Raw genomic sequence first — 25,054 nt, forward strand, 5'->3', positions numbered from 1 at the left:
TGAGCAAAGTGTCTTTTATTTGTGACATACAAATACAACCAATGCGAAAAGAGATCACTTTTTCCCTTTGATTCCAGTGATAACAGATTGCTAAAGAAAAAAAATATATATATATCAAGGAGTTTATCTTCAACGCATCCTCTAAAAAAACAAAACAAAACCAAGGTTAAAAAGAACCATACATGTGTCATATACACATCTGACATCAACAAAAATAACCTGAAATAGGGTGGATACAACTGAAAAAAAATTCCAAAATTAACATTTTAACATGCCCCAAACAATAAACAAAAAAAGCGTGGTACAAGAGGCCTGCTAGGTTTCTCAAAACCAAGACCTTTGGGAAGAGATGGAGAAAGACTGATGGTCGAGAACTGAATGGGCTCAACATCTGGGCTCAACATCAAAAACAAGGTGACCTGCGGGTCTCAGGCAGCGCCTCCCTGCCCAGCCCTGATCCCCAGCAGCCCTTGGGAAGTGGGGGAGGCAGCTGGATGAGCAGGACCTGGCAACAAGCACCGTCAACCAACAGGCTCAGTGCCAGGTGTTCAATGGAAAGACAACACACACAACTCACCTTGTGTGGGATTCACACTGGGGCCCCTTCTGGTCCCCTTGAGTGGGAGGTATCAGAAATCCATGATCTAAGACAATAAATATTTATCATTCTGTGCCCTTTGAGAGACAGCAAGGATCAGAGGAAAAACTCTCCCTAAATATGCTTCTGTTGTTCCATGATTCTTGGAAGGAGCCCTCCAATGCCCTTCCAGCAATTAACTCTTCCCCTTCGGTAAAATCCCCGGGAGCTGGCAGGGCAGGGGCAGAGGTGGGCTTATTCCAGTGTAAAGCTGCAAGGCCCTCTCCAAGGGCGTGCCATGTCCATTGCTGGCAGGTCAAGAGCAACATGAGGCCCACAGCACAGGGCTGGGCTGGGGAAGGAGGCCGTGTGCACAGGCCCAGTCCGGACAGGAATCTAGGGGAGAAGCAAGAACAGCTCCAGGGACATCCGCCAGCACAGATGGCCTGAGTCAGGGCAGAGGGTGGGGCAGGAGCAGACTCTGAGGTCCAAAGGACTGACAAACTTCCTCAGGAGCAACCTCACAAAAGCAGGACCTTTGAGACACTCCCTAAAGCAGAGCACAAGGTTGTCCAAGGGGAGGTGTTAGGTGCTTTTTCCTGGACAAGGATTTGGTCATTTTCTTTCCCGGAAGGGGAACAAGGTCTAGAGATGGGGCAAGTCTGAGCTCTGACCCCGCACCCTCTCTATCCCATGAGAGGAGAGGAAGGCCTTCTCACCACTCCCGGCCGCTGCTGCAGGTGACGCAGCCACTGAGAGGTGCTCCTGCTGCAGCTGCACGGCCGGCCAGGGCAGTGGCACTAGTGCCTCACTGAGGCAGTGAGGGGCGAGGCTGGGGAGTGCAGGCAGAGGTGCCTGCTGCTGGCTGGGGGCTCTCCAAAGGCAGGGGGAGGCGATGGGGAGGGTTCCACCACCTTCAAAGAGCTATCAGCACCAAGATTTGAGAGGGAATGGCATCAAATATGCCAGGAATGGGGGTCCTTTCTAGGGGAAGACAAGAGGCTCCCTGATGTTACCCCTCGAGAGTAAGAACAGGGGTATCTGGCGTGGGGTGAGACGCAGGGGGAGAAGAGCAGTAAGAAGGGATGGAGGAGAGCAGGCAGGGCCTCTGGCTTTTTCCTATGAGTGAAAAACTCGAGTCACTGTCATGAGATCAAGAGGTTAAGCTCAGGATGCAGCCAAGTCCAGAAGCCCAGAGAAGCAAGAGTCTCCACGGCAGGCCCCATTCGACACCTGTTCCTGGTCCTCTCGGCCCCTCACTGACAGCAATGGAGAGAGAGGGGCAGCCCTCGCCCTAGAGTCAGCTGGTCCCCTGGACAACTCCATGCTAACTGGGGATCCACAAAGGCACAGCCAGAAAGAGCCCCCTTGCTTCCCTGTGTTGTGGCACCAAAGACCTTCCCAAGGTCTCCATCAGAGCACTCCATCCACAAAAGACAAGTCTCTGAGAAGCCTCTCTGTGCCCAGATCTTACACCGAGTCCATTTCTCTTTGGGAACCAGCCAGACCCTGACCGAGGGCTCCAGGACTTTCATAGAGGTGGGTATAAACACTCCATTTGTCCAATTGTGTGTGGGGTGGTTGTCAGTTATCCAGCGTAGGGAAGTTGGGGAACCCTACACTCGAGGGCGCAAGAGCCGAGTGAGAAGGCAGCCACTGTGGGAGGATGCACCTCGTGCCCAGGCCTCCGCCAGCTCTTCCTGCAGCATCCTCTCCTCTCAGCTCCCTCCTGGCACTCTGCTCTCCTAGGAGACAGCAGGGGGCAGCGTGGACCACTCCTTCCAGGGTTCTGTGTTCTCAGGGTACAGCCTGGCACGTGCAGGGCTGAGGAGGCCACAGCTCTGAGGGCACCTGGCAAGCGGCGTGAGACCAGGGAGAGAATAGGCCTTGGAGAGAGCGTTCTAGCTTGGGTGTTCAGTGACAGCAGCCACCACAGTGCCCGCCCGTGTGGGAGTGCTGGCTGTCCCCAAACTTGGTCCTCCGGCTCAAGATCTCATAGGAGCAGTCCTCCCCACAGCAGCCGGACATGCTCGGGGAAGAGTCGTCGATTTCAAATCTGCAGGCAGGCAGGAGGAAAGGGTTGGCTACAGGCAGCTGAACGCCTTCCTCCCCAGGAGTGAGGGCTCAGGAGAAGGGCAGGGGACCAGGCACTCCCACACCATTTCTCCTACCCCCAGCCCCATGGACCTCTGGACCGGGAGCTCAGGGGTCAGGACGGGGAAAAGACACGGGGGCAGGCAGCTCCTATGGCCCAGACTGTCCCACACCGGGGCCCGGCTCCTTACTGTAGCGCTTCTCGGAAGAACTGGTAGGCGCCATGATTGTGCTTAAATACAGTTAACATAACTTTCTTCATCTGGGTGCTGAGAATAAAGCACAGAGAACCTTACAGAAAGAGAAACAGGTGCTAGATCATACGTCCTCTCTCATGTCTCTGCCTGCTGTCTCCCATTTGCTCCTGAGGTGCATTCCTGAGCCCTGACTCTAGCCCATGTCTTGGGCGCTCGGTACCTCCCACCATGATGGGGCTGGTCAGGCCCCACCCGACTGGCGGCCTCTCCACGTCCTCTCCATCACTCAGGCCCGGAACAGGCACTCAGAGGTGCCTGCCGCACTGAGCCACATGTGCGAAATCCAGATTCACAGCAGGGCAGGAAGACTTACTGACAGGGTTCTAGATGCCTTTCTTCTAGAACATTCCTATTAGCCTTATTCCCCACGGGAGATGCCTCAGAGGCAGCTCCTTCCAACTGAGTGACAGTGGGTGGCCCTTACCTGTTGGCCATAAGCTGCAGGATCTGGATGAGGAACTTCCCCAGGCCTTTCCGCCGCACCTTGCTCTCCAACTGTACTTCGTAGCTGGATAAAGGAAGTCGGGGGTGAGCATGAAGAGGCTGTGAGGCCCATCGAGGTGCCCATGGCCCCGGGCAACCCACTGACCCAGACAGGTGCACCAGACTCTGCACCAGCTGGAGGGCCTCCGCCCCAGCGCCCACCCCAGGCTGGGGCTCCTACCAGTACAGGACTTCATCCCCGCACTCCACGTCGAACCGGAAGTGAGAAAAGGCAACAGGGACCGAACTGTTTTCCCAAGCGATGAGATACCAGGCACGGTCATCCGTCATCTCCTCCCGTTTCTCTCGGTCCTTCCAGCCCCACTCACTCTGCTCATACCTGGAAGATGGGGGCCGTCAGGACAGGGACTCTGGGGAGAAAGCCAGGCTCCCCTACAGATGGTGTGCTTACATGGTCTGCATGTTGGTCTTGGTCAGGTCGAAGGCCCAGTCCACGGTGGCTGGCTCCAGGCTGGATACCCGCTTACACTCAATGGAGACGTTTAAGCTGAGAAGAGGAAAAGGAGGCATTTGAAGCCAGAGACAGGCCCAGCACCGCCCGTTGCCTGACACCCTGACAACGAGGCACGCCTGGTCACAATTAATCTACAGAGAGAAGCCGAGCCCAGACATGACTACAGAAGGTGCCTGTGAAGGAGCTAAGCCTTTCGGGCCAAGATTAACAACTGTCATCACCCACCCACCACCCTGACCACAAGTCTCATTTCTTGCCTCCCAAGCAGAGCCTTTATCAGACTCGGCACTTTGTCGACTTCTGTCCCTCTCTGCCCTCTCCACCCTCTCTTCTGTACTTTGTTCTAAACACTCGTGTCTTCTCTGTTCCCTTAGTTCCTGCCCTTAGGCATTTTCCTATTGCTTTCATTTCAGAACCAAGTCCTCACCGGGCCCCCTGTGGGACCTCTTCCTTATGATCTACCAATCTCGCCTGTGAAAGTGGCTGGATAACCTCAGGCCCTTCAAGAAGACTAGGGCCCACACCCCCTGAGGAGTCCTGCCTCCTGCTCCCCCTGGGGACAGAGTGGGTGCTCTCAGCTGATCAAACAGAGTGGATCGGGGTCCAATCCCATGCTCTGCTTTCCTACACTAACGAATGCTGCAGGTGTTAAGGTATCAATCTGCTCTTTATTCCTAAATGAATTAAGTAAATCACATGTAAACTCCTTGGCCAAACAGTGAAATTATATTCTCCAGGTGGTGTCACATTCTGAAAGGACTGATATGACTCCTCAGAGGACATCACCACTGGAATCCACCGTCACCTTGGCTGAGTGGCACGCTACATTGAGTCACACATGTGTGCAGCCTTGTAAATTTGGAACTTCCTGGCTCTGAAGAGCCTTCCTTTCTTTTTAAGTACTGACTGTGTAGTGGTCAGAAAGGCCCAAACACAGCACTGCATCTGTCTTAGTTCTAAATTTTTCAGGGGCCGGTTTTCAGCATAAATTTTCTACTAACCTGAGTTATTTAGGTACACAAAAGTAGGATCACAACTACACAAATCACACACAATTCCAGGCACCAAATGAGCCCAGAGTCAGCCAGCAATGCCTGCGTCAGAGCAATTCTGTATTTCTGGAGGTCAGAGGGAGTGTGCGATAAGGAACACTGAGAGACATCACAGTAAGGAATCTCGAAACTATGTCAAAGGACTTCCCAGTTGAATGACAGAACTTCTAGAGGAACTGCAATAATCTGACCACAGACAGGAAGAATAAATTACTGTGATACTATGGAATTCAGACACAGCTATGAAAGGCAAATACAGTATTACCTACTATAGCCGTTCCCTCTAATTCACATATTCAAATAAATAATTCATGTATCTGTATTTGTCTTACTCATTCATTGAAATACTTTCACATCAGCTGCTACTTAACACAGCTGGATATATTCTCTGTCCTTCTTAAAACAACCCTGCAAGTCTGGCATCATCATTCTATTTAAGATAAAAAATGAGGCTTGAAGAGGATGTTGACTTATCCAAACACAGTTAGTAAGAGGTACAGTTATGATTCAAACCCACAGCTATGATTCTATAAAATCACAGCCTGTTTTTTTCCCTCAGCCAACAGCATCCCCTCCCCCCTTTCTGTTCTCTTGGTTTATGAAACAGGTAGCATAATCTGTCTTACCTGAGGTGCTGCTGGCTGAGAGAAAAAACAGATCCTACAGTGAACTGGATTAGTAATAACAGCTAACACTGAGCTAGCTTTTAGTGTGCTCCAGGCACTAACATTTGACATCTAATCCTCCTGATGACTCCATGAGGAAGGTACTATTATTAGACCCATTTCTGATTCAAAAATTGAGGCACAGAGAGATTAAGTGATTTGTCCAGGGTCACAAAGCCAGTCAGCAGCTTTTAAAAGTTGTACTATATATTCAGGGAAAGAACACTGGACTGGGAATCGAAAGCCCCCTCAGCCGTCAGGGAGAAACTCCACAAGCTCAGACATCTCAGTCTGCTTCTCCGAGCCTCAGTTTCCCCAGTACAAAATGAGAGAGTCAGCCCAGATGATTTTTGAAGCTTGTTTCAACTCTCTGCCTCTTCACCCAGAGAAAATAACAAGTCTCAAGGAGACATCAGTCTGAGATTAGGCAATCTTTGCTCATTCGCAGATTCCTTTATCACCTCAACTGGGGGATTTTATATCAACAGGGCACTGGCCATCCTGTCTGCTTTTTCATTAACAAAGAAGAATGAGAAAATGTGGGTCTGAGGAAGCCTCCTCTGAAAGGTGAATTCCTGAGGATACCCGGGGAGATGCAGAACACTCACCCATTCCGATCATATTTCTTGAACACTGGGAAAGCCTCTAAAGGGTCTCCGAGCTGCAGAGGGAAAGAAACAAGGAGTAGTACAAACTCTCACCTGGCAGAGTCACAGGCTCCACCCTGGAGTCCCGCTGTGCTGACCCATGTGTGAGCTCCCAGGCCCAGGAGCAGCCCTTATACGAACCCTCCACCTGCCTCAGCTCTGAAATTACATGTAGGAGGGAGACTCTGGCAAGAAGGCCCAGGTGTGTGAAGTTAGCTTCATTTGACAAGGTGAAGAGAAACTTCACTGCCCAATACTAACACTGGCCTCCGGGCATAAAACCCGCTCACCTGACCCTGATGAGAAGAGAAGGCCCCACCTTGATCCATGAGTACTTCTCAGAGGCCCCCAACTAACCCCACCCAGTCAAAACCCAAAATGGAAAATCATGTCCCTGTGCCAAATCCTATTAAGTGTGACTAATGAATAACAAAAACCAGGATACGGAACGGGGCAGGAAGGGTGTCCAGAATCTTTCAGGTTCCACTGAAAACAGAGCTGCTCCCAGTCAGACCCATCACGTGCTCAGAATCACAGTTACTTTTCCCCGACTGTGGTCTCTGGAAACCAGGCCGCTGCGTCCCCTGGTCCCTAGCACAGCCTGTGGTACCTCATAGGCGTGCAATAAATGTTTGAAGGAAAGAATGAGAAAACGATACCACATTTTACCAGTGAGGATTCCTCCCCAAAATGCAAAACCCTAACAAAAATTTCTCTAGACCCTCTTCTCCTGGTAAGGAAGGAGCCCCACAGAGAAAAGCAGCCACTTCCACTTGAATCCACACTTCTCTGCACACCTGGCCCTTCTGGAAACTCTCCCAGCCTTCCAGCCAGGCTGCTTTTCCTCAGCAGCAAGGAGGCAGCAGAGGCGTGGGTGGGCAGTAACACAATTCTGCCACAGGGTGGCACCAAAAGAAGTCAAATTAAAAACCAAGCTGAAGTTCCAGGAGGAAGGGACTGGGAAGGAGGGGAGAGTCACCCTGTTGGCGGCATCCACTTTGGCACAGACGGCATCCATGGCAGCTCGCTCCTCCAACCGCTTCTGTTTCTTCTCCTTTGCTTTGCTCGATTTCCTCTGTAACAGGGAAAAGCAAACGTGGCTGGAAGGCTGTGGCCAACCAAAAACTTGACTTTCCCTTTGGAGAACCAAAGGGTCAGCCCCTGATGCACAGGCCTGATCTCAGCAGCAGGACACAGATCCTGGCTGCCGCATCCTTGGCTGAGTAGGAAAGACCAAAGCACTTGCAAGTCATGAGAGTGTCACCAGGCTTCTTAGCTTCCCTATCTGGAAAAGGACTGACCCTTGGGACCACTGGATCACTTGTGAGGGCCCAGAGAGAGTAGGTAACACTTGCAGCAGAGCCTGGCCCCCAGCAGCTGCCTGATAAATATTCACTCACTGATTCCCTCCTAAGGAGGGAACAACTAATTTTGGACACATTCAGGGCAGGTTTCAGAGAGGCAATGACATCTGAGGTAGGTGCTGACGGCTGTTCTAAGTGTACATTTATTCAAAGCCTTTTAAGCATCTTCTGACTTCAGGAGACAAAGATCTGGTCTGGGGGTGGCCCCTTTGGGAGCTGGGTCCCCTTTTTAAGCGAGGGCCAGGGCACTCTGGCTGAAGGAGACAGGGTTGTTCCCAGGAATGGCTGCTCAGCCAAGGCCAATGAGTGGCAGGCACAGCGAGCACTTAGTGGCAACAAGGGGAGAGTGAAGGGCCCCAAGTGGTTCATCTGGGGACAGAGGCCATACGGACACGTGGTCAGCAAAGCCAACTTGCAGGGCACACAGGCAGCAGGGGAGGAGCAAAGGGAGGCTGTCGTTACACAGAGAAGCAAACTACAAACTGCCCATAACTGCACTCAGAGCAGATCCTGTTTGGAGACTCATGTCAGGTTTTCTCAAGTCTAAATGGACTCTTACCCTCTTATAAAAACTGGTAACACAGGGAAAAGAGACCAAGGTCTGCGGTCTGACAGACCTTGTCCAGAGCCTATTTCTGCCCTTTACTCCCTGCAGGTCTTAGGACGAGACACAGCCATTCTCTGAGCCTCCTCTCACCTCATGAGCAGGTCCGCTGAAGGAGTAAGCCCATGAGGGTTACTATGGCCTGTGCTCAATAAATGATGGTCCTCATTCTCACTCCCAAGGAGGAGCTTAACAGTATACGTATCCAGAGGTGCTTGCCCACCCAGCCCAAGTCCAGAAGGCACCCCAGAGGCACTGGGAAGATGCTTCTGCTTTTTCCCAATCGCACTGCCTCTTCTGACCCCACCCCTCACTTCCCTGACCTCATCAGAGACAGGTTTCACTTCCTCCAATCCCACCTTAGCTCTGATGCTGACTGGCCCAGGAAAGCGTGAGTTGAAAAACCAGCGGCTGGATAAATTCTACCCTTGGTTCCCCAAGGAACAACACTGCTTAACTCCTACTTCAAGCAACCAGGAGGCAAGAGTTCCAATACCAGGAACGCACAGGAATTTCTCTTCCTGGTATAAACTTGACCAACACCAGCTGTTTACTACCTGCAGGCGGAGCACTGTGCGGGAAGCCAGGCTAGAGCCCATTTCTTACCTCCCTGGAGGAAGGAACAAACAGAAGGGAACAGACTGCCTTCGTACTGCTGGGATCTGGGGACAGAACAAGCCCCTCTCTACCACACAGAGGTTTCAGAGCATCCATATTTTCTCTGGGAATTTGGATTTCAAGACAACATTGAGAGATACACTGATCTTACAAAACACTTTCATAAACATTGTCTGGTTCAATTCTCAGGGCAGAAACCATCACCTCATTTACACGTGAAGAAACTGAGGCTCAAAGGGATGGCATGACTCATTCAGAGGCCCCGAGGGGAGACGGCAGAGGGGGGCTCACCCCAGGGGCCGGGCTGCAGAGCCAGCATTTGTTCTCACCGTGCTGCCTCCCACCGGGAGAGCCTACCCTAGCATCAAAAACCTTCCTAGCTCTGCCAAGATAAGGTCACGATGAGACCTCAGGAGCCCTCAAGGCAGCTACTTGGCCACTCATTTCTCATTACCCTGCCGGCTTGGTAACAGCTGACATGACATGCCAACACGGCGCCACCCCAGACCTACCTCCATACTGAGGCAAAGTAAGGAACAGGGAAACCTGAGGCAGAGGGTCACCAGGGCTGTGTGATGGGGCAGAAAGAACATGAGCTTTGGCGTCAAACAGGCCAGGCCACTGCTCCTCCTGCCACCCCCTCCGTGACTTGTGAGAACAACTCTATGACCAGGAAAATGGGGACGCCACTGCTGGCCTCAAGGAACAGCTGCCAAGGACAGGTCAGAAGTCAGCATGCCCTCATGATAAAGGCAGGCTCTCTGCCTCCACCCTGCACATTAGCTCTCTTTGCATGACACAGAGCTGAAGGATGGAGGGTGCTGGAAGGAAAGTGTGACTCCGGGGACCCAGAAAGCACCAGAAATGTAGGTCCCCTTCATAGCGTCTCATTTCTAAGCACAAGAGGTAAGTAATTCCTAAGAACAGCAGCAGGAGGGCCAAGCCCAGCTCCCAGGAAGTTTATGGGCTCATTTCTGCAGGGGAACAGGTGAGCAGGCAACTCTCAGTGAGGCTTGGGGCTGCCGTGGCCTGAGACTTCGGATAATGAAAGAGCCCCGTATGCATCTTGCTGCCTGCATGCAGGGCATGAGGCAGGCTGCAGCAGGCTGGGCCAGACAGGCGGGGCCCTCCAGCAAACCTAGCACACCCTAGGAAAAGTGGTCTCCTACTGTTCCAATTAGCTCTGCCCTGCCTTATGGAGGTAAGACTACCCTGCAGGGACGCAGGAAAATTCTCCTAATTAAAATGGGAAATAAGTACAGTGAACAGTAAAGCTCATTGTGGTTAAGGGTCTTTCCCAAGGGAGCTTTATATAATAAAAAGAGTGTGGGATTTTGAGTTGAGAGACCCAGATTTCATTCTCAGCTCTTCCACTTAATAGCTGTGTGACTCTGGGCAAGTTACTTACTCTCTTTCCAGCAAGTTACTCAGTTTCTCCGAACCTCAATCTCCTCATCCATGGGCTCACAATGCCTATACCTTGCAGGACTGCTGTGAGGACAAAGTGATACAATGTACTAGACACAAAAATTCTTTATTGTAAGGGCTTTTGTTTACAAGGACCTACTAGTGTAGAACACTCTGCTGGTGCTTTAATAAAGATGATTTATCTTAATTTTTGCAATAACTCATCAAGGTATGTGTGCCTACTTCTTTGATGAGGAAACAGGCACAGCGAGGTTAGACACTTTTCAGGGCCACAGAGCCAGGGAACAGAATTCTCAGAGGTCTTTCTACAGCCCTCTTCCTCCATTCCCCCTAAACTGCACACCCCATGAGGTAGAGGAGAGGTCACATCTGCTTTATTTGCTGATGTGGACCCAGCGCTCAGCAAATGCTAGGTACTCAGTTCATACCTGCTGAACGAATCCTCCAAGATTCAAATCCAGGTCCTTCCACTACCTCAACTAAATCTATGTGGCACTTGTTACAAAGTGTGATGAAACGTTTTCACATGCAGCTATGAAAACTCTTCCCCTATCAAAGTAGCATCTCTATGACTGCTAGTCATAATAGCAGCCCCAGGACTGCTAGGGGTCACACAGAGAAATTAAAAAACAAAAAAACACCCAGACGGGGGCATGGGGCACCTTTCAGAAAAAGGATTTGGCATCCCTTAGGTTTTCAGTATCAATGCCTCCATCCCACAAAGAATCCAGAATCCAGGAAAAAAAAGAAAACAAAAATAAAAACAAAAACCCCTCTGTTTCTGGCAAAGGGAGACAGAGCTCTAAATTCTAATTTCTAAAAGACAACTTACATGTGGCAGCAAGCGTGAAAGGACTTTGAAGAGAATGGTGCTACACCTGCGGCCATTCTCTCTTAGCCTGTGGTCAGGCCGTCAAATGGAGCAGGGCCCTCTGCTGGAGGGTGATCACTAGGAACCATGACCTTCTGACACTGTGGTGGAGAGTCCATAGCCCCCACCCACGAGGAATGAGGATAACGAGAGGGTTCCAGCTGTTTCAGGGAGGAAAATTCAAGTCTCTTTTGCAGTGAGCATTAGGCCAGAAGAGAGAAGGTAGCCGCTGTTCTGAGAAACACACCTGCAAACTATGAGTAATAAGATCAGGGCCCTAAAGGAAGCAGTGAGGATCGCAGGATCTCAGAGGCCTGCTATTTCAACTCAGCCAATGAGGAAGTACTAAACCAGAATGGCATATTATGCTTCTTGTTTTCTGTTCAGTCTGGAGTGGCTGGTGCTGGATAGACATTTACCAAGTAATACCAGGGACACAAGGTTTTACTTAGTTTGAGCAAGAGCTGGGGCCTGGGGCCTTTCACTAGAATCTAGGTTAAATATGCCTAAGGTCTCAAGACTTGATTTTCTACACAGGAAGTACACAGTATCCAAAAGTCCTTGTTGAAACATGATGATGTTCTGACATGGATTAGACAACTATTTTTGTCTAACAAGTTGATTTATTCAGTCAATAACTATTTGAGTGGAGAGGGGAAAAAAATCTAGGTTAATAACAGTAGGGACAAACCCAATGGGTTAAAAATAGCACAAATCTATTTTAGACAACTGAAGGCTGAGAATACAGGCAAAAATAACAGCTACTCTTTAAGAGGCACCTATGTGGCTATCTACATCCAATATATCATTTTATCCTCACATCTGTCCTAAGAGGGAGGTATCATCATCCTCATTACACAGGTGAAGATGTTCAAGTCCACAAAGGCTGTGTCACTAGCACAATATCATGCCGCTAGCCAGAGAAGATGGGGCTGAAACTGAGGTATCTCTGGCTCTAAAGTCAGGGCTCCCTAACACTGATGGAAAGTTCATGTAAAAAGCAGGATACCTGGTACTGGGAGGGCCGGTTATATTTTTAGGAGAGTGGCTGATGCTATTCTAATTGGAACTCAGGTGACCACACAGGACATGCCAATAACTTCTGCCCAACCCTCTATCAGCACAGGCCAGGGAAGGGCAGAAGATGCACCTCCAGGCTGCCTTGTGCATAACAGGTGTCATTATCCATCCGCAGCTGGGCCATCACCAGGGACCCTCCATCACGTCCCTGCTCATCCTCCGCACACCTCCCCCATAAAAAGCCACCTGCAGAACGAAGGCTACTAACAGCCTAAGTAATAATAAGACCCATTTCAGTGCATCTGGTAGGCCTTGAAGGTGGCCTCTGCCGAAAAGGAAGAGAGTGTTTTTGGAGCAGGAGGAACCTGGTGGAGAGGTTTCGAAAGAGATTCGGGAAACTAGATTCGCTGAGAAGTCGAGTAGCGGGAAGCACAGCGGCAGGGATTCAGGAGCCCTGAGTCGGGGTCTGGTCCCCAGTCACTGCCCGTGTGACCTTGGCTGGGTGCCTTCTTTCCTCTGGGCCTCGGTTCCCTTCCAGCCAGTGTTGGCCCAGGATGTGGGAAACCGCGAACCCGGTGACAGCCGGGTGATGGGTGACTCCTGGGGGTGGGGAAGAAGACCCCAAGGACCGCGCGGGGGCAGGGGGAGACCAAGAAGATAACACGTCCTGGAGGAAGGCAGGGGCGGGCGCGACGCGAGGGCCGGGGGCACCGGAGGGGGTGGGGCCAGAGGAAGAGGCCTTCCCCAGGAGATTCCCAGGCTGGGCCGAGAGTGGGGACACTTCAGACTTGGGGAGTCGGGTCATGTGGGGGCTGGAGGTCACGTGAGGCTGGAGGGGGTCGAGGTCACGTGAGAGAGGGTTCAAGGAACAATGGGGGCACAGGGGGCGAGGGGAGCGGGAAGCCCTCCCGGCCCTCGTGTCTCCCCTCCCTGCCTCACTCACCCCCATGGCGGCAACGGCGGCGGCGGCCCTCAGCTCCTCCTTCCTACACTTGCCGGCAGGGAGGCGGCAACGGCAGCAACAGCGGCGACGGCGGCGACACCGGAGCGGCAGCAGGCCCCGCAACGCGCATGCGCCTCGCGAGCTCCCCCGGCGCGCCCTGGCGGGCACCGCGCCGGCGCAGAACTCGGGGAGGGGGCAGCGGGGGAAGGCGCGCAGGTGGAGAGCTGGGGAGGCGGGCCGAGGGTCTCACACCCGATGGAGGCGGGAGGCGCGGAGCAGCGTCGCTCTGGGAATGACGTAGCCCGGGCCCGCCCCCTCCTCCCCTGGCTGTGTCTGTAGCTATAGCAACGGCCGTGCAGCTCTAGGAAAAGCGCTCTGCTGGGCAGTCGAGTGGGCGGCAGTGCTGCCCCTGCGCTCCACTCCACATCTCCCACGCCCGCCCGGGTCAGCAGGTGGAGTGCTACCTTCCCAGGCGACCAAACGCGACCCGACTTCTGAAGCACCAGCCCCTCCTACAACCCTCGGGCACAGGGGTAGATGGCTTTGGAAAATTTCCCTTCTCGATCGTGAACTCTGAAATTCCTTTTCTAACCAGTCATTCACTCTCCATTCATTCGCTCTCTCAATAAACATTGACTGGCACCTAAACCTACGCTGTTCAGAGCCCAAGGGGCACGGAAACGAGCAAGATGCCGTCGCAGTCCAAAACTTACTGTTTAAAGGGGAAACCGGCATATAACAACTGTTTAATGGAGAGTGGAAGGTGCTGTGAAAATGAGGCATCAGCCGTCTTGAACAGTATTAATTTCAGTCTACCCCAGCAGACCAGTGTGACCCCCACTTGGCCTGCAACAGAATCACCTGGGGAGCCTGAGTGCTGTGCACGCCCCTAGAGCCTATCCCCAGAATCTCCAGGGGGTGGAGCCAGCTTCTAAGAGCTCCCCAGGTAGAGTACTTATGAAAATTAGAAAACCGCTGCCTAAGACAAGCTTCATAGGCTTTGTCAGGTTTTGCTCATTGTCCCACCTTCAGCGCTCAGCACAGTGGTGGTCCCCAGTCAACTCAAGCAACATTTGTTGAGTGCCTACCATATGCTAGGCACTGTTGCAGGAAGCAGAGTAAACAATAATAAACAGAAAAGGTACTGTCCTGATAGAGTTTGTATTCTGGAAGGAAGAGAGAGATAATAAACTATATGAACAGATAAAATACATAGCACATTAGATGAAAAAAAGTTTTGTGGAAAGAGGATGGGGAAAGTCAGGTTTATAGTTTTAACTAAGATGTTCAGTGAAGGCAAAATGAGGAGACATATGTAGAGCACATGCTTAGCATGCACGAGGTCCATGCACGAGGTCCCTGGTTCAATCCCCATTACCTCTATTTAAAAAAAAAAAAATTAAAATTTATTAAAAAAAAAAAAAAAAAGACAGACCTGAAGGCTATTAGGGAACAAATCATGAAGCTACTTGGGGAAAGGCATTCCAGGCTAGGGGCACAGGCTGGGGTACAGCTACTGTAAAACTCCTCAGGAGCATGATTAGAATGCTTGAGGAACTACAGGTAGTACAATATGGCTGGAGCAGAGTGGGCCAACAGGAGAATAGTGGGAGGTGAAACCAGACCAGTAAGGGGAGGATCACTTAGGGCTTGTAGGTTTTGAAAGACTTTGGTGGAGACTAGAGAGAGCTGGAATGCCACTGGAGAGTTTGGAAGGGGTAGTAAGGCTGGCTTATGTGCTCATATGACCACTGGCTGCTGGCTTGAGTAGGAAGCATAGGGGCAAGGTCAAAGGAAGGGCAGTGCAGAGGCCACTGCTATAATCTAGGCCAGAATGATGGTGCTGGCACCCACCCGCTGGATGGCAGTGGAGGTGGGAGAAGTGTTCAGGACGTGAATGTGTGTGGAAGGTAGAGTCAACAGGACCTGCCAATGGACTGGATGTGATGTGGGGTATGAGAGAGAGGGGAGTCAAGATACCTTCAAGGTTTTTAGCTTGTGCTGCTGGAAAAATGAGTGACTTCAACTGAGATGTTTGGAAGGAGCAAGGTGGGTAGGGGAAGGGAAGACTTGGACTTCAATTTCCACCACCTCAGGTTGAGATGTCTTTTCAGAGAGTCACATGGAGATGTGGAGTAATCAGAGTCTGGCACACAGAGGAGAGGTCCAGGCTGGAGCTACAAATTTCAGCATATTCAGGTATGGATGGTATGTAAAGCTAGATGAGACTGGATGAGACCATGGAGGGAATGTAGGTAGACTAGAATGAGTGAGTCTTTGGACTGTATCCCATTCCCTGGTCAGAAAATCTGGTTGCTAGCACTCAGGGGACCAGAAGAGGGAGCTAACGTGGGAGGAAGGTGGCCAAGGTAGAAAGAGAGGACTTCTGAACTTGCGCTTGAAGAGAAGGCTTGGGGTTCCCAGGGGAGGGAACAGTATTTGCAGATCCAAGGGAGCCTGAAGGGCTGGGGCAAGAGGATTAACAGAGAGAGAAGGGGCAAAGTGGGAATGAGGCTCAACCCTCACCCCAGTGCAGTCCCCTACCATGTTTTGGTTTCTCTTGACTCCTCATCCACATTGAACTTCATGGTCAGCTGTTTCATGGAACATATGCCCTGTGCCCTGTCTCTTCTGCCACTCCCTATTCCTAAGTCTGCTCCCTGACCCCCGTCCCCACCCAGCAGCAGGAATTTGCTGGACACCAGACAAGGCCTGGGAGGTAAGCCCAGTAGTCCATTGGGCAGGTGACATCATCCAGGCCCCCTAGAGGCCTGAGAAGCCCCAGTGCCCTATTCCTGTACCCTAGCAGCATCCTTCTCCCTGGGGGGCTGCCCCTGATTTTGGGCTCTCTCCTGCTCAGTGCTTCCTTGGTCTCATGGAGTAGCGGACAGAGTCTGCTTTGGAGTCAGACCAGTCAGCGTTTAAACTTCCTCTCTGCTACTTAAGGCCTTTGTGACTTTTGGCAAGATGCCTCAAGTCTTTGAGACTCAAGTTTCCTTATTTATAAAGTGAGACCCCCCAGAGCTGTCATCTTCATCATCAGCATCATCTTCCAGGGGAGTTTGTGAGAATTCAATGAGCTTAAATGAGATGAGAGATGGAAGGCACCTGGCATGGACTGGGGCAGAAAAGGAATCCCCTCCCTGGGTAAAAGGACATCCCCCCACCCCTACCTGCTCCCCTGCCATCAGTCCTCCTTTCCCTAACACACCTCTGCCCTGGCGACTAAGCTGCCTCAGCAGCCACTCTCTCCAGCTCCTACCTCTGCCTCTTTGATCCTTCAGGATGGAACACTGTTTCCCACCTCTTTTCCAGGACCTGCACCCCTCCCACCTCCTTCCTGTACTCTCCGTCCTCCTAGTACAGCTGCTCCCCTAAACACTCTCATTCCACAGCCCTCAACTGCTCCCAACTATTTTTTCACTCACATGCTCAGTGGAGGCCTGGGGGCAGCTACTCGCTGTAGTCTTCCGTGCTGGGGAACAGCCTTGGAAGTTAGCCCCGCCCAACGGGCCGGCACATAACTGCACAGCGGGGGACTGATGGGCAGACTTTGCACCCTGTGATCTGCTAAGGAGAAGCCCTCCATTTCCCAAAAGGAAAAAAAAAAAGATCAGAGAAGAATCTGAATGCCCCCATCCTCCCCTCCTTGCCACCTGGGGAGCTGAGCCTCTTCCCCTCAGGATCCCTCCTTTCAGTCACCCCTCCCTTCCCCAGCCTTCCTCAACCCTCTGGCTCCTGCCTGCTCTCTGCCCACCCCACCCCCAACTAAAAACTTTTGGAAAAAGTGGCCAACCCTGTCTCTACCTCCTTGCTTCTCCCGCTGCTCACTCCTCCACCTGCTGCAGCTGCTTCTCTTCCCACCGCCCTGTGGAAGCCTCTTCTAACACCTCCAGCCATCTTGCTACCTCCCAGGGACACGCCTCAGTCCTTATCCTTCTGGGCCTCCTTGCAACATCTGGCCTGTTATTCACTTCTTCCTTGAAACACTCTTCTTTCTTCGTCATCTGTGCACTGCATCTCTTTCTAAAATTCACGTCTGGTCGGCCAGTTAAAGCCCTCAGAGGCTGCAGGCTCCGTTTAGGGTTAGAGGCTGCGTGTTTGGCCCTGTTCTCCTGGCCAGGGCCCCATCCCCACACCTCACCTTTGGCCCTGCAGTTCCTTTCGCCAGAAACCTCTTTCCTTCTTGCCCCTGGGGTCCCAGCTTAGACGTTGGAAGCCTCCTCTGGCTCCCTTAGCTGGCCCCAGCACTCTCCCTGGGGTCTCCCTATGCTTCGTCCTCCCCTGTTGCACTGCACTGCGGTCACTCACCCCCCCATCTCCATAGGGCTGCAGGCTCCCTGCAGCTGGAGGCCCTGCTTCTCTCCTCCGCTGCTGTCAGCAGTGCCAGATACAATACATGGGGAAAACTTAAACTCACTCTTCATCTGAAATTCAGATTTCCTTGGGTGTTCTGTGTTTTTGTACGCTATATTTGGCAACCTGAACTTCTGAACCCCCGCGACCCAGCTCAGTGCCTGACGTAGACACAGAAATTTTCGATGGAGGAATAACGGTGGCCATGATGGTGGCAGGGACAGGTTGCTGTGGGACACAAAGGGGAGGTAGCAGGCTCCGCAGAGGAGGTGACACCTGAGCCAAAGCAGATGGAGATATTAGGTCATGGCCTCAACCAGCCCCTCCATGGGGATGCCACCTGTAGTGGGTTGAATAATGTGTCCCCACCCACCCACACACACACAAAGATATGTCCATGTTCAAGTTCACCCCTGGTACCTGTGGATGTGACCTTATTTGGAAATAGGGTCTTTGCAGATGTAATTAAGTTAAGGATCTCAGGATGAGATCATCCTGGATTTAGGGTTGGCTCTAAATCCAATGACTGTTGTCCTTATAACAAGAAAGTGAGGGAGGTTTGAGATGCACATACAGAAGGAAGATGGCCATGTGAAGACAGAAGAAGAGATTGAAGGAATGCAGCTGCAAGCCAAAGAACACCAAGGATTCCTGAGGGCGATCAGAAGCCAGGTGAGAGGCATGGGACAGATTCGGCCCCAGTGCCTCTACAAGGAACTAACCCAGCCAACACCTTGATTTTGGACTCTTGACCAAAATTAATTGCTGTTATTTTAAGTCATCCAGTTTGTGGTACTTTGTTAATGGCGGCCCTGGGAAACTAATGCACTCCCAAGGCTCCATCTTTTCCAAGTTCAATCTATAAGACTCTTCCTTCATGACCCTTTTCCCCCAGCATCCCTTCTAGTACCAAATCTCTCATCCAGCCTTCGGTAGCCAGCCACCCAAATGGCCCCAGTGATACTTATTTTCTGGTATTCATGCTTTTACATAGTCCCCTCCAACACTGAGTAGGGCTGATGTATGACAATAAAATACTTCCAAAGTGACAGTGTGTGATTCCCAAGACTAGGTTATAAAACTTAAGATCAAGCTCCTGCCTTGGTCTCTTGCATTTTTCCCTCTGGGGAAAGCCAGCCATCATGCTATCAGGATGCACAAACAGCACCATGGATGGGAGGAACTGAGGCTTCCCACCAGCAGCCAGGCCCACTGGCTAGCCAAGTGCATGAGCCACCTTAGAAAATGAATGTCCCACACTAGACAAGCCTCTAGGGAACTGAAGCCCAGCCAACATCTTGGTAGCAACCTCATGGGAAACGTTGAGTCAGAACCACCCAGTGAAGTCATTCCTGAGATTCTGACTCAAAGAAACTTTGGGTCATTTGTTACACAGCACTATTGTGGCATAACTCATACAAGGCAGTTAGACGTCATGCTTGTTACTCTCAATTTCAGGGTCCACAAGCCCCACCCTTGACACTAGAAGTCAACAGCAGGCAACAATTGGTGGCTGGATTGAATGGCCTCAGGAAGGTGAGAGGCTGCTGGACTGCCAGGGCAGAGAGGGAGCCAGGCAGTCATCTAGCTTATCCTTCCTCTACAGCCAGGGAGGCCAAGGCCAGAGAGGGGCCCAAAGGTGGGAGGGGGTGAGATGTCCTGACTTGGAGGCCTCCTCAGGTCTTTGTCCAGGTAAGTCATGCCCAATCTGCACACACCCCTAAGCCCAGAGGCCACTGCCCAGGGCTCTGTAACAAAGTACCCAGACTGGGTGGCTTAAACAATAGAAGTTTACTGTTCTGGAGGTTGGAAGTCCAAAATCAAGATGTTGGCAGGGTTGATTCTTTCCAAGGGCTGTGTGAGGAGCTATTTCAGGCCTCTCTCCTTGGTCTGTAGATGGCCATCTTCATGATCACATGCTGTCCCCTGTTTATGCCTGTGTGTGCAAATTTCCCACACTTAGAAGGACACCAGTCACATTGGACTAGGGCCCACCCTAATGACCTCACATTAATTGATTACCTCTGTAAAGATCCCATCTTCAAATACCGTCACATTCTGAGGTACTGGGGGTTGGGCCTTCAACATGCGAATTTTGGGGAGGACCTCTTTAAGGTCACAGCCTTTCTATAATTCTTCGTTTCCTGGCCTCTTCTCTCTGCCTCCCTGCCACTCATTTCATGCCCACAACAGACATCACTAATTCCACCTACCCTTTCTGTGAAGCAAGGAGCAGACCCAGAGCCCTCACCAGCAGTTGCAGGCAGTCTGTCCCCCAGTATGGGTTTGGTTAAGACTGCAGGGGCGGGGGGTGTAGCTCAGAGCTAGAGCACATGCTTAGCGTGCACGAGGTCCTGGGTTCAATCCCCAGTACCTCTGTTAAATAAATAAATAAAAATAAACCTAACTATCGCCTCGCCAAAAAAAAAAAAAGATTGCAGAGGAGAGGGTCCTGGATTCAATCCCCATTATCTCCATTAAATAAATAAATTTAAATAAACCTAATTACCTCCTCCCCCAGGCAAAAAACAAGATTGCAGAGGACAGGGAGGAGTCAGAGGAGAAGATGGACATAAAAGCTTGTTGAATGAAGGACTGCATACATCTAAACTGAAAACAGTTCAAAATCCAACCACTTGTCTGTCTGTTCTAGGTTATCTGTCCCTGTAGACTCACCACTGGGTCCCGTGAGCCTGCTGTCCATCAGGAACTGTAGCCCTCTTTGCTGGTTTTCATCGTAGGAAATGTGGGCACCTGGGGGCCATGACTTCAGGGCCAGAACCTATGTCTGCTGGGGAAGAGACATGTTGTAGTTCAATCAACAAGTATTTCTAAATCTAAGGTAGACACGGCTTTGTGTCAGGGGGATGGGGAGGGCAGCAGGGGGCAGGGGTGACTAACCAACTGCCAGGCTTCCTTTTTCCTTGCTAACAGAGCCCCAACTGCTCAGGTGATGGGTGGAGATCCCAGGATGTCATGGCAGGTCTGCTGGAACACAAACAGGATGAGTCTAATCCAAGCATAGGAATCCTATGCCCCTTTGCTGGGGATTGGTTTAAGGGGCACAGGTGGGTTCAGAAATTCCTGAAAAATTTTTCTCCCTGATAAAAGAGACATGCCAAGGAGAAAGTCCCTGCCCTCTGTCCCTCCCCTTCCACTCTGGAAATTGTCCTCTAAGGATGGGCTGCTCGGAGCAGCTGCAACCATCTGGTGACTATGAGGGGAAGTCTTCTCATGCATGGAAGAGGCAGAGCTGAGAGATGAGAAGTAATGACACTGACCTCCACACTTCTTAGGAGAAATAATAAAATGTCCGCTTTGCTCCAAGCACCATTGAATGGCGGTTTCTCCTGACAGTCAAATGCATCTTCATTGGAAGGATGTGGATGCAGGGATATGAAAAACAGGGCTCTGGCATCAGCTGGTTGGAGATCTGTCCCAGCTCTGCCAATTTCAAGCTGTGTGATCTGAGGCAGGTCATCAGGTCATCTTCTGAAGCCTCAGCTCCTCACCTGTACAATGAAAATAATTAGAATGCCTGCCTTGTAGGGCTACTTCGGAGGAAAAGGAGATAAAATAGTCAGGGATTTTGCACACTGTGGTTGTTACCTGTGAGCGTTCAATTTGTTTGTCATTCATCCACTAATTTATTCAACAATAGTTGAGCATCTACTATGTACCTGTACTAATCTAGGGTCTGGCGAATACAGCTGCGAAAATAATATGGACTCATAGAAGTTGTCGCTTTCTATTACAGTAAGTCCTTAGCTATGAGGAGCTCCTAACAAATTGGTAAAACTCTGAGGTGATTTGGCAGAAGTGATTTTCTGGGGACAAGGCAGTGTAGGTACCTGTGGAGTGAAAGGGACTGGGGCAGTCAGGAGGGCTCCCCTGAGGAGGTGGTGTTTGGGAGATCTGAGGAGGATTCTCACAGCAGCTATTTGTTGAGCACCTACTGTGTGCCAGGTGCTGTGGAGCTGTGGGTACACAGGTGAGTAAGGTGGGTGCCATGCCCTCTCAAGACTCACCACTTTAAGGAGGAGATAGACAGGTAAACAAGCAGGTGGTTACATTAGAGTGTGGTCAATGCTGAGATGAAGAGGGGGCAGATAACCTAGACAGGGTGAAATTGAGCTTCATTTTGCAAGGCAAATGAGAACCAGTCAACAACGAAAGGTTGTTGGGCGAGGCTTAAGTGTAAGTTCACAAATGGAGTAATGTTGAGAGACGTAGTGGTTCAGAGGCTGTGGTTGCAAGTGACAGAAAACTGAAATCAACCAGGCTCAAACAATCAAAGGAATGCATTGGCTCACATGACTAAAAAGTTCAGAGGTTCAGTGGCTTCAGCTGAGGTGGCTCCACAGCTCAGTTACGTCACTGAGAAGCTAGTTTTTTCCCCATCTCTTCATGGTGTTATCCGCAGTGTTGGCTTTCCTTGGGGATCAAAGATGGCAGCAAACACTCCTGGCTCAACTTCCTGGACTTCATCCCATATTTATAACATGCTGATTGGGCCAGCTTAGGTCTCTAGTCCACTTATGAACCAATCACGATGTCCAGGGCCTTGGGAAAGGCTGACATAGGGTGGGATCAACTCCCCAACACCGCAAGGATCCCCGAAGGAGAAGGGCAAAGGGGGAATGGATGTCTGAAGGCCAGATTTGGAAGGAGATTATCAAAGGATAATGAGAAGCAGAGGATTGACTTGATTAGATTGGATTTGAGAAAGATCGCCCCAGCTGTTGAATAAAGACTAGATTAGGAACTATATTCAATATCTTGTAATAACCTATAATGAAAAAGAAGACGAAAACAATTATATGTATGTATATGGATGACTGAAACATTATGCTATACAACAGGAATTGACACAACATTGTAAACTGACTATATTTCAATTAAAAAATATGTGGTTTCAAGAACAAATTAAAAAAAAATAATAGAAGGGGGCAAGAGAGAAGGCAGGGAGACTGTTTTATTAATGGGGTGAGAATGTTGACTTGGAAGTGAAGCAGAAGGAGGAGCCCAGGGCATTTCCTGTTTCTACTTTGGGTACCGGTGGGAAGGTGAGTCAGGAGGAGGGCAGACAGTGTAAATGGGTAGTTGAGAGGTGGAGACCCATTTTGGACAGGCTGAGCTTGCTGTGTCTGAGAGAAAACTGAGCACAGAGGTCCAGAAGACAGTTGGTTGGGTAATGGGGGTCCGGAGGCAGGGAGATGGAGATGGCAGTGTCCACAGCTCCAGCAGTTCAGGGTTGCTAAGGATGTGGCCTGGGACTGAAGGATTAACAGGGTTGGAGGCCGAGAGGATGAGAGCCAACTGGGAGCTCACATCCAGGAGCAAGGGTGGCCCTCTCTGTCCAGTACCACCCAGAGGGAGATTGAGTCAGAGGTCCTTTGGCTTTAGAGATGACAGTGACCTTGGCAAAAGCAGTCTCCATGGAGTGGCAGAGGGTGATGTGAGACTACAGTGGGTGGGGGAGTGTGTGGGAGTGAGGACAAGGATGGAGGGGTGTGAAGAACACTTGTATGAAGCCCAGCTTTAAAAATAAAAGAAAAATTAAAGAGAGAGAGCGAGCAGCAGTAGCTTTAGCTGAAACGAGTAGCTAAAGGTAAACCTGAGATAGAGGAAGGGGTGTGTGTGTGTGTGTGTGTGTGTGTGTGTTTCTGGGAGATGGGAGGTTGGAAGGGACATCTACAAGTGAGGGAGAGGGAAGGAGCGGAATCTCTGGGTGTAGGAGATGGCCTTGGAAGGAGTTCCTCTCAGAGGCTGCATTTCTCTCTGGAAGTGGGAGGCAAGGTCATGTGCTAAGAGCCATGCAGGAGGTAGGGTGGTGGAGGAGGAGCACATGCAGGGTGGGCTGAGGGAGTGGGAAGGATGCTTGCAGCCAAGCCAGGAGCCCTGGATGGGCCCTGTTGAGCAGAGCTGGCTGGCCTGCAGGAGTCAGCAGTCCCAAAGGACTGGCCAGGCATGGGACATGCAAATAGGTGGGCCGGGCCAGGGTCTGCAGGGTGAACAGAGTATTCTGGGGCAACAGGTAGGGCTTAGCAAGTGGTGAGTAGACCTTTCTGGCTGGATCAGATACTGGCTAGAAAAGCCTTGAGTACTGGGTTGGGAGAGCGGAAGTTCCAACTTCGCCAGGAAGGCAAAAGGGAACCATGGAAGGTTGTTGAGCAGGAGTGGGACCTGATTGAAGCAGTATTTGAGAGTCTGTATCCAGCTTTGTTTGCATGATGGATTGGAGAGATAAGACTGAAGGCAGGAATCTAGAGCAGTAGACAAGTCAGAAAGGAGGATTTCAAGGGTCAAATGTCACAGAGGAAGAGCTTTTCTCTGCAGAGGTCAGACCCAGGAGCCCCAGGTGGCAATGGCCTTCAGCTGGTCCACAGAGCCTGCCCTGGCTTCAGAAGGAAACTTCAGATACAGATTTCAATTACATTGCATCTGAGATGAAGTTAGACCCTCCCAACAATCAGATGAAGTCAAAATCATTGTTCCCTTTGAAAGATGGAGGGACTGAGGCTCAGAGAGGCCAGGTAACTCACCTCAGGCCACACAGCAAGCAAGAAGCAGAGCCAGGACTCACCTCAGGTCTGAGCTCCTTGGTCTGCACTGCTCCTGCAGTTTTCCTGCGGTTCCCCTCACCTCTGCCACTTTAAGGGGTTCTGCTCCACCTGACTTTGTTCTGGGAGGTTCTGGATAGCTCTGGGCCAAGGAGAAGTTCTGGGAATTGGATCTAACGCTCAGTTGGCCCCCGGGGCTCTTGATCCCACGCACTTGCCCCGGGAGAATGGGCTCCTCAGGGTGCCAGGCTCAGCCTCCCTGGGAGGATGTTTGTGGCCAGGTTGGGGAGAAGCCCTCTAGGTCCACGCTGTCACCGCCAGAGGGCGCCGGTTGCTGCCCAGGTGAGGGTGAGGGGAGGCTCCCTTCCCGGCTTCCGGAGAAACGGAGGGGCTCCCAGGTCTGGAAGCTGCCCCCTCATGGGTCCAGGGAGCCCCCTTCACCTTCTCGCGTCTCTCAGCTAAGGTCTCGCTGACCCTTCTGCGCCAGTTCCTGCTCTACTCAGGGAGTCAGATTTCCTCGGCGTGGGTGTCAGGAAGCCTGGGGTCTCCTTGCTGACCTGCTGCCTGGCTCTGCTCTGCCCTCCCCCAACGCCACTCACAGATGTGCCGGCCTCGCCTCCTTCAGCAACCCCTCCTCACGCGGCCACAGTGCTGAGCCCTTGCCAAGCACTGGATTGTCACCTCTCAGCCTCTTCACAACCCTGGGCTGTTCCAGGGGATTACTAACTGGGTCCAGAGACGGGGAGGGCAGCACCTTGGGCTACAGTGGACCCTGGGGGGTTTGGGGGGAGGGAGGTTGAGGGGGTGGGGAGCCCTAGAAGGAGCTGTGGCCCACATTCCCCATTTTTCCAGCTTCATCTCCCCACCCCCATCCCACCTCCAGCCCAACTCCCCAGCTGCTCGTCCAGGTTTCTCCTTAGGTCCTGCCACCCTCCCTCCTCCACCCCAGGGCCCGCCCGCCCGCTCGCCTGCCTGCCTCCCTCCCCAAGCTTAGCCCCTTGGCTGTGGCCACTGAGGGCCTGGCCAGGGTCCCAGGC

The 25,054-nt window shown here is 51.5% G+C and overlaps 1 protein-coding gene across 2 annotated transcripts; it reads right to left on the reverse strand.

The window, feature by feature from the left end:
- On the reverse strand, positions 1-25,054 carry NAA40 (N-alpha-acetyltransferase 40, NatD catalytic subunit). 2 transcript variants are annotated; one of them, XM_074371843.1, is made up of 11 exons: positions 24,041-25,054; positions 20,736-20,966; positions 20,356-20,439; positions 20,131-20,245; positions 7,230-7,325; positions 6,212-6,264; positions 3,824-3,919; positions 3,593-3,751; positions 3,353-3,436; positions 2,863-2,940; positions 1-2,633 (listed from the first exon to the last, which is right to left on the reverse strand). In XM_074371843.1, the coding sequence occupies exons 5-11, from the start codon at positions 7,266-7,268 to the stop codon at positions 2,492-2,494; spliced, it is 651 nt and encodes a 216-aa protein (XP_074227944.1). In that variant the 5' UTR covers positions 7,269-7,325; positions 20,131-20,245; positions 20,356-20,439; positions 20,736-20,966; positions 24,041-25,054; the 3' UTR covers positions 1-2,491. The 2 variants fall into 2 exon arrangements, with proteins under 2 accessions (XP_074227944.1, XP_010955349.2); XM_010957047.3 differs by lacking the exons at positions 20,131-20,245; positions 20,356-20,439; positions 20,736-20,966; positions 24,041-25,054 and adding an exon at positions 13,099-13,532.

The sequence above is a fragment of the Camelus bactrianus genome, chromosome 10, assembly GCF_048773025.1.
Source record: "Camelus bactrianus isolate YW-2024 breed Bactrian camel chromosome 10, ASM4877302v1, whole genome shotgun sequence".
Taxonomy (NCBI): domain Eukaryota; kingdom Metazoa; phylum Chordata; class Mammalia; order Artiodactyla; family Camelidae; genus Camelus; species Camelus bactrianus.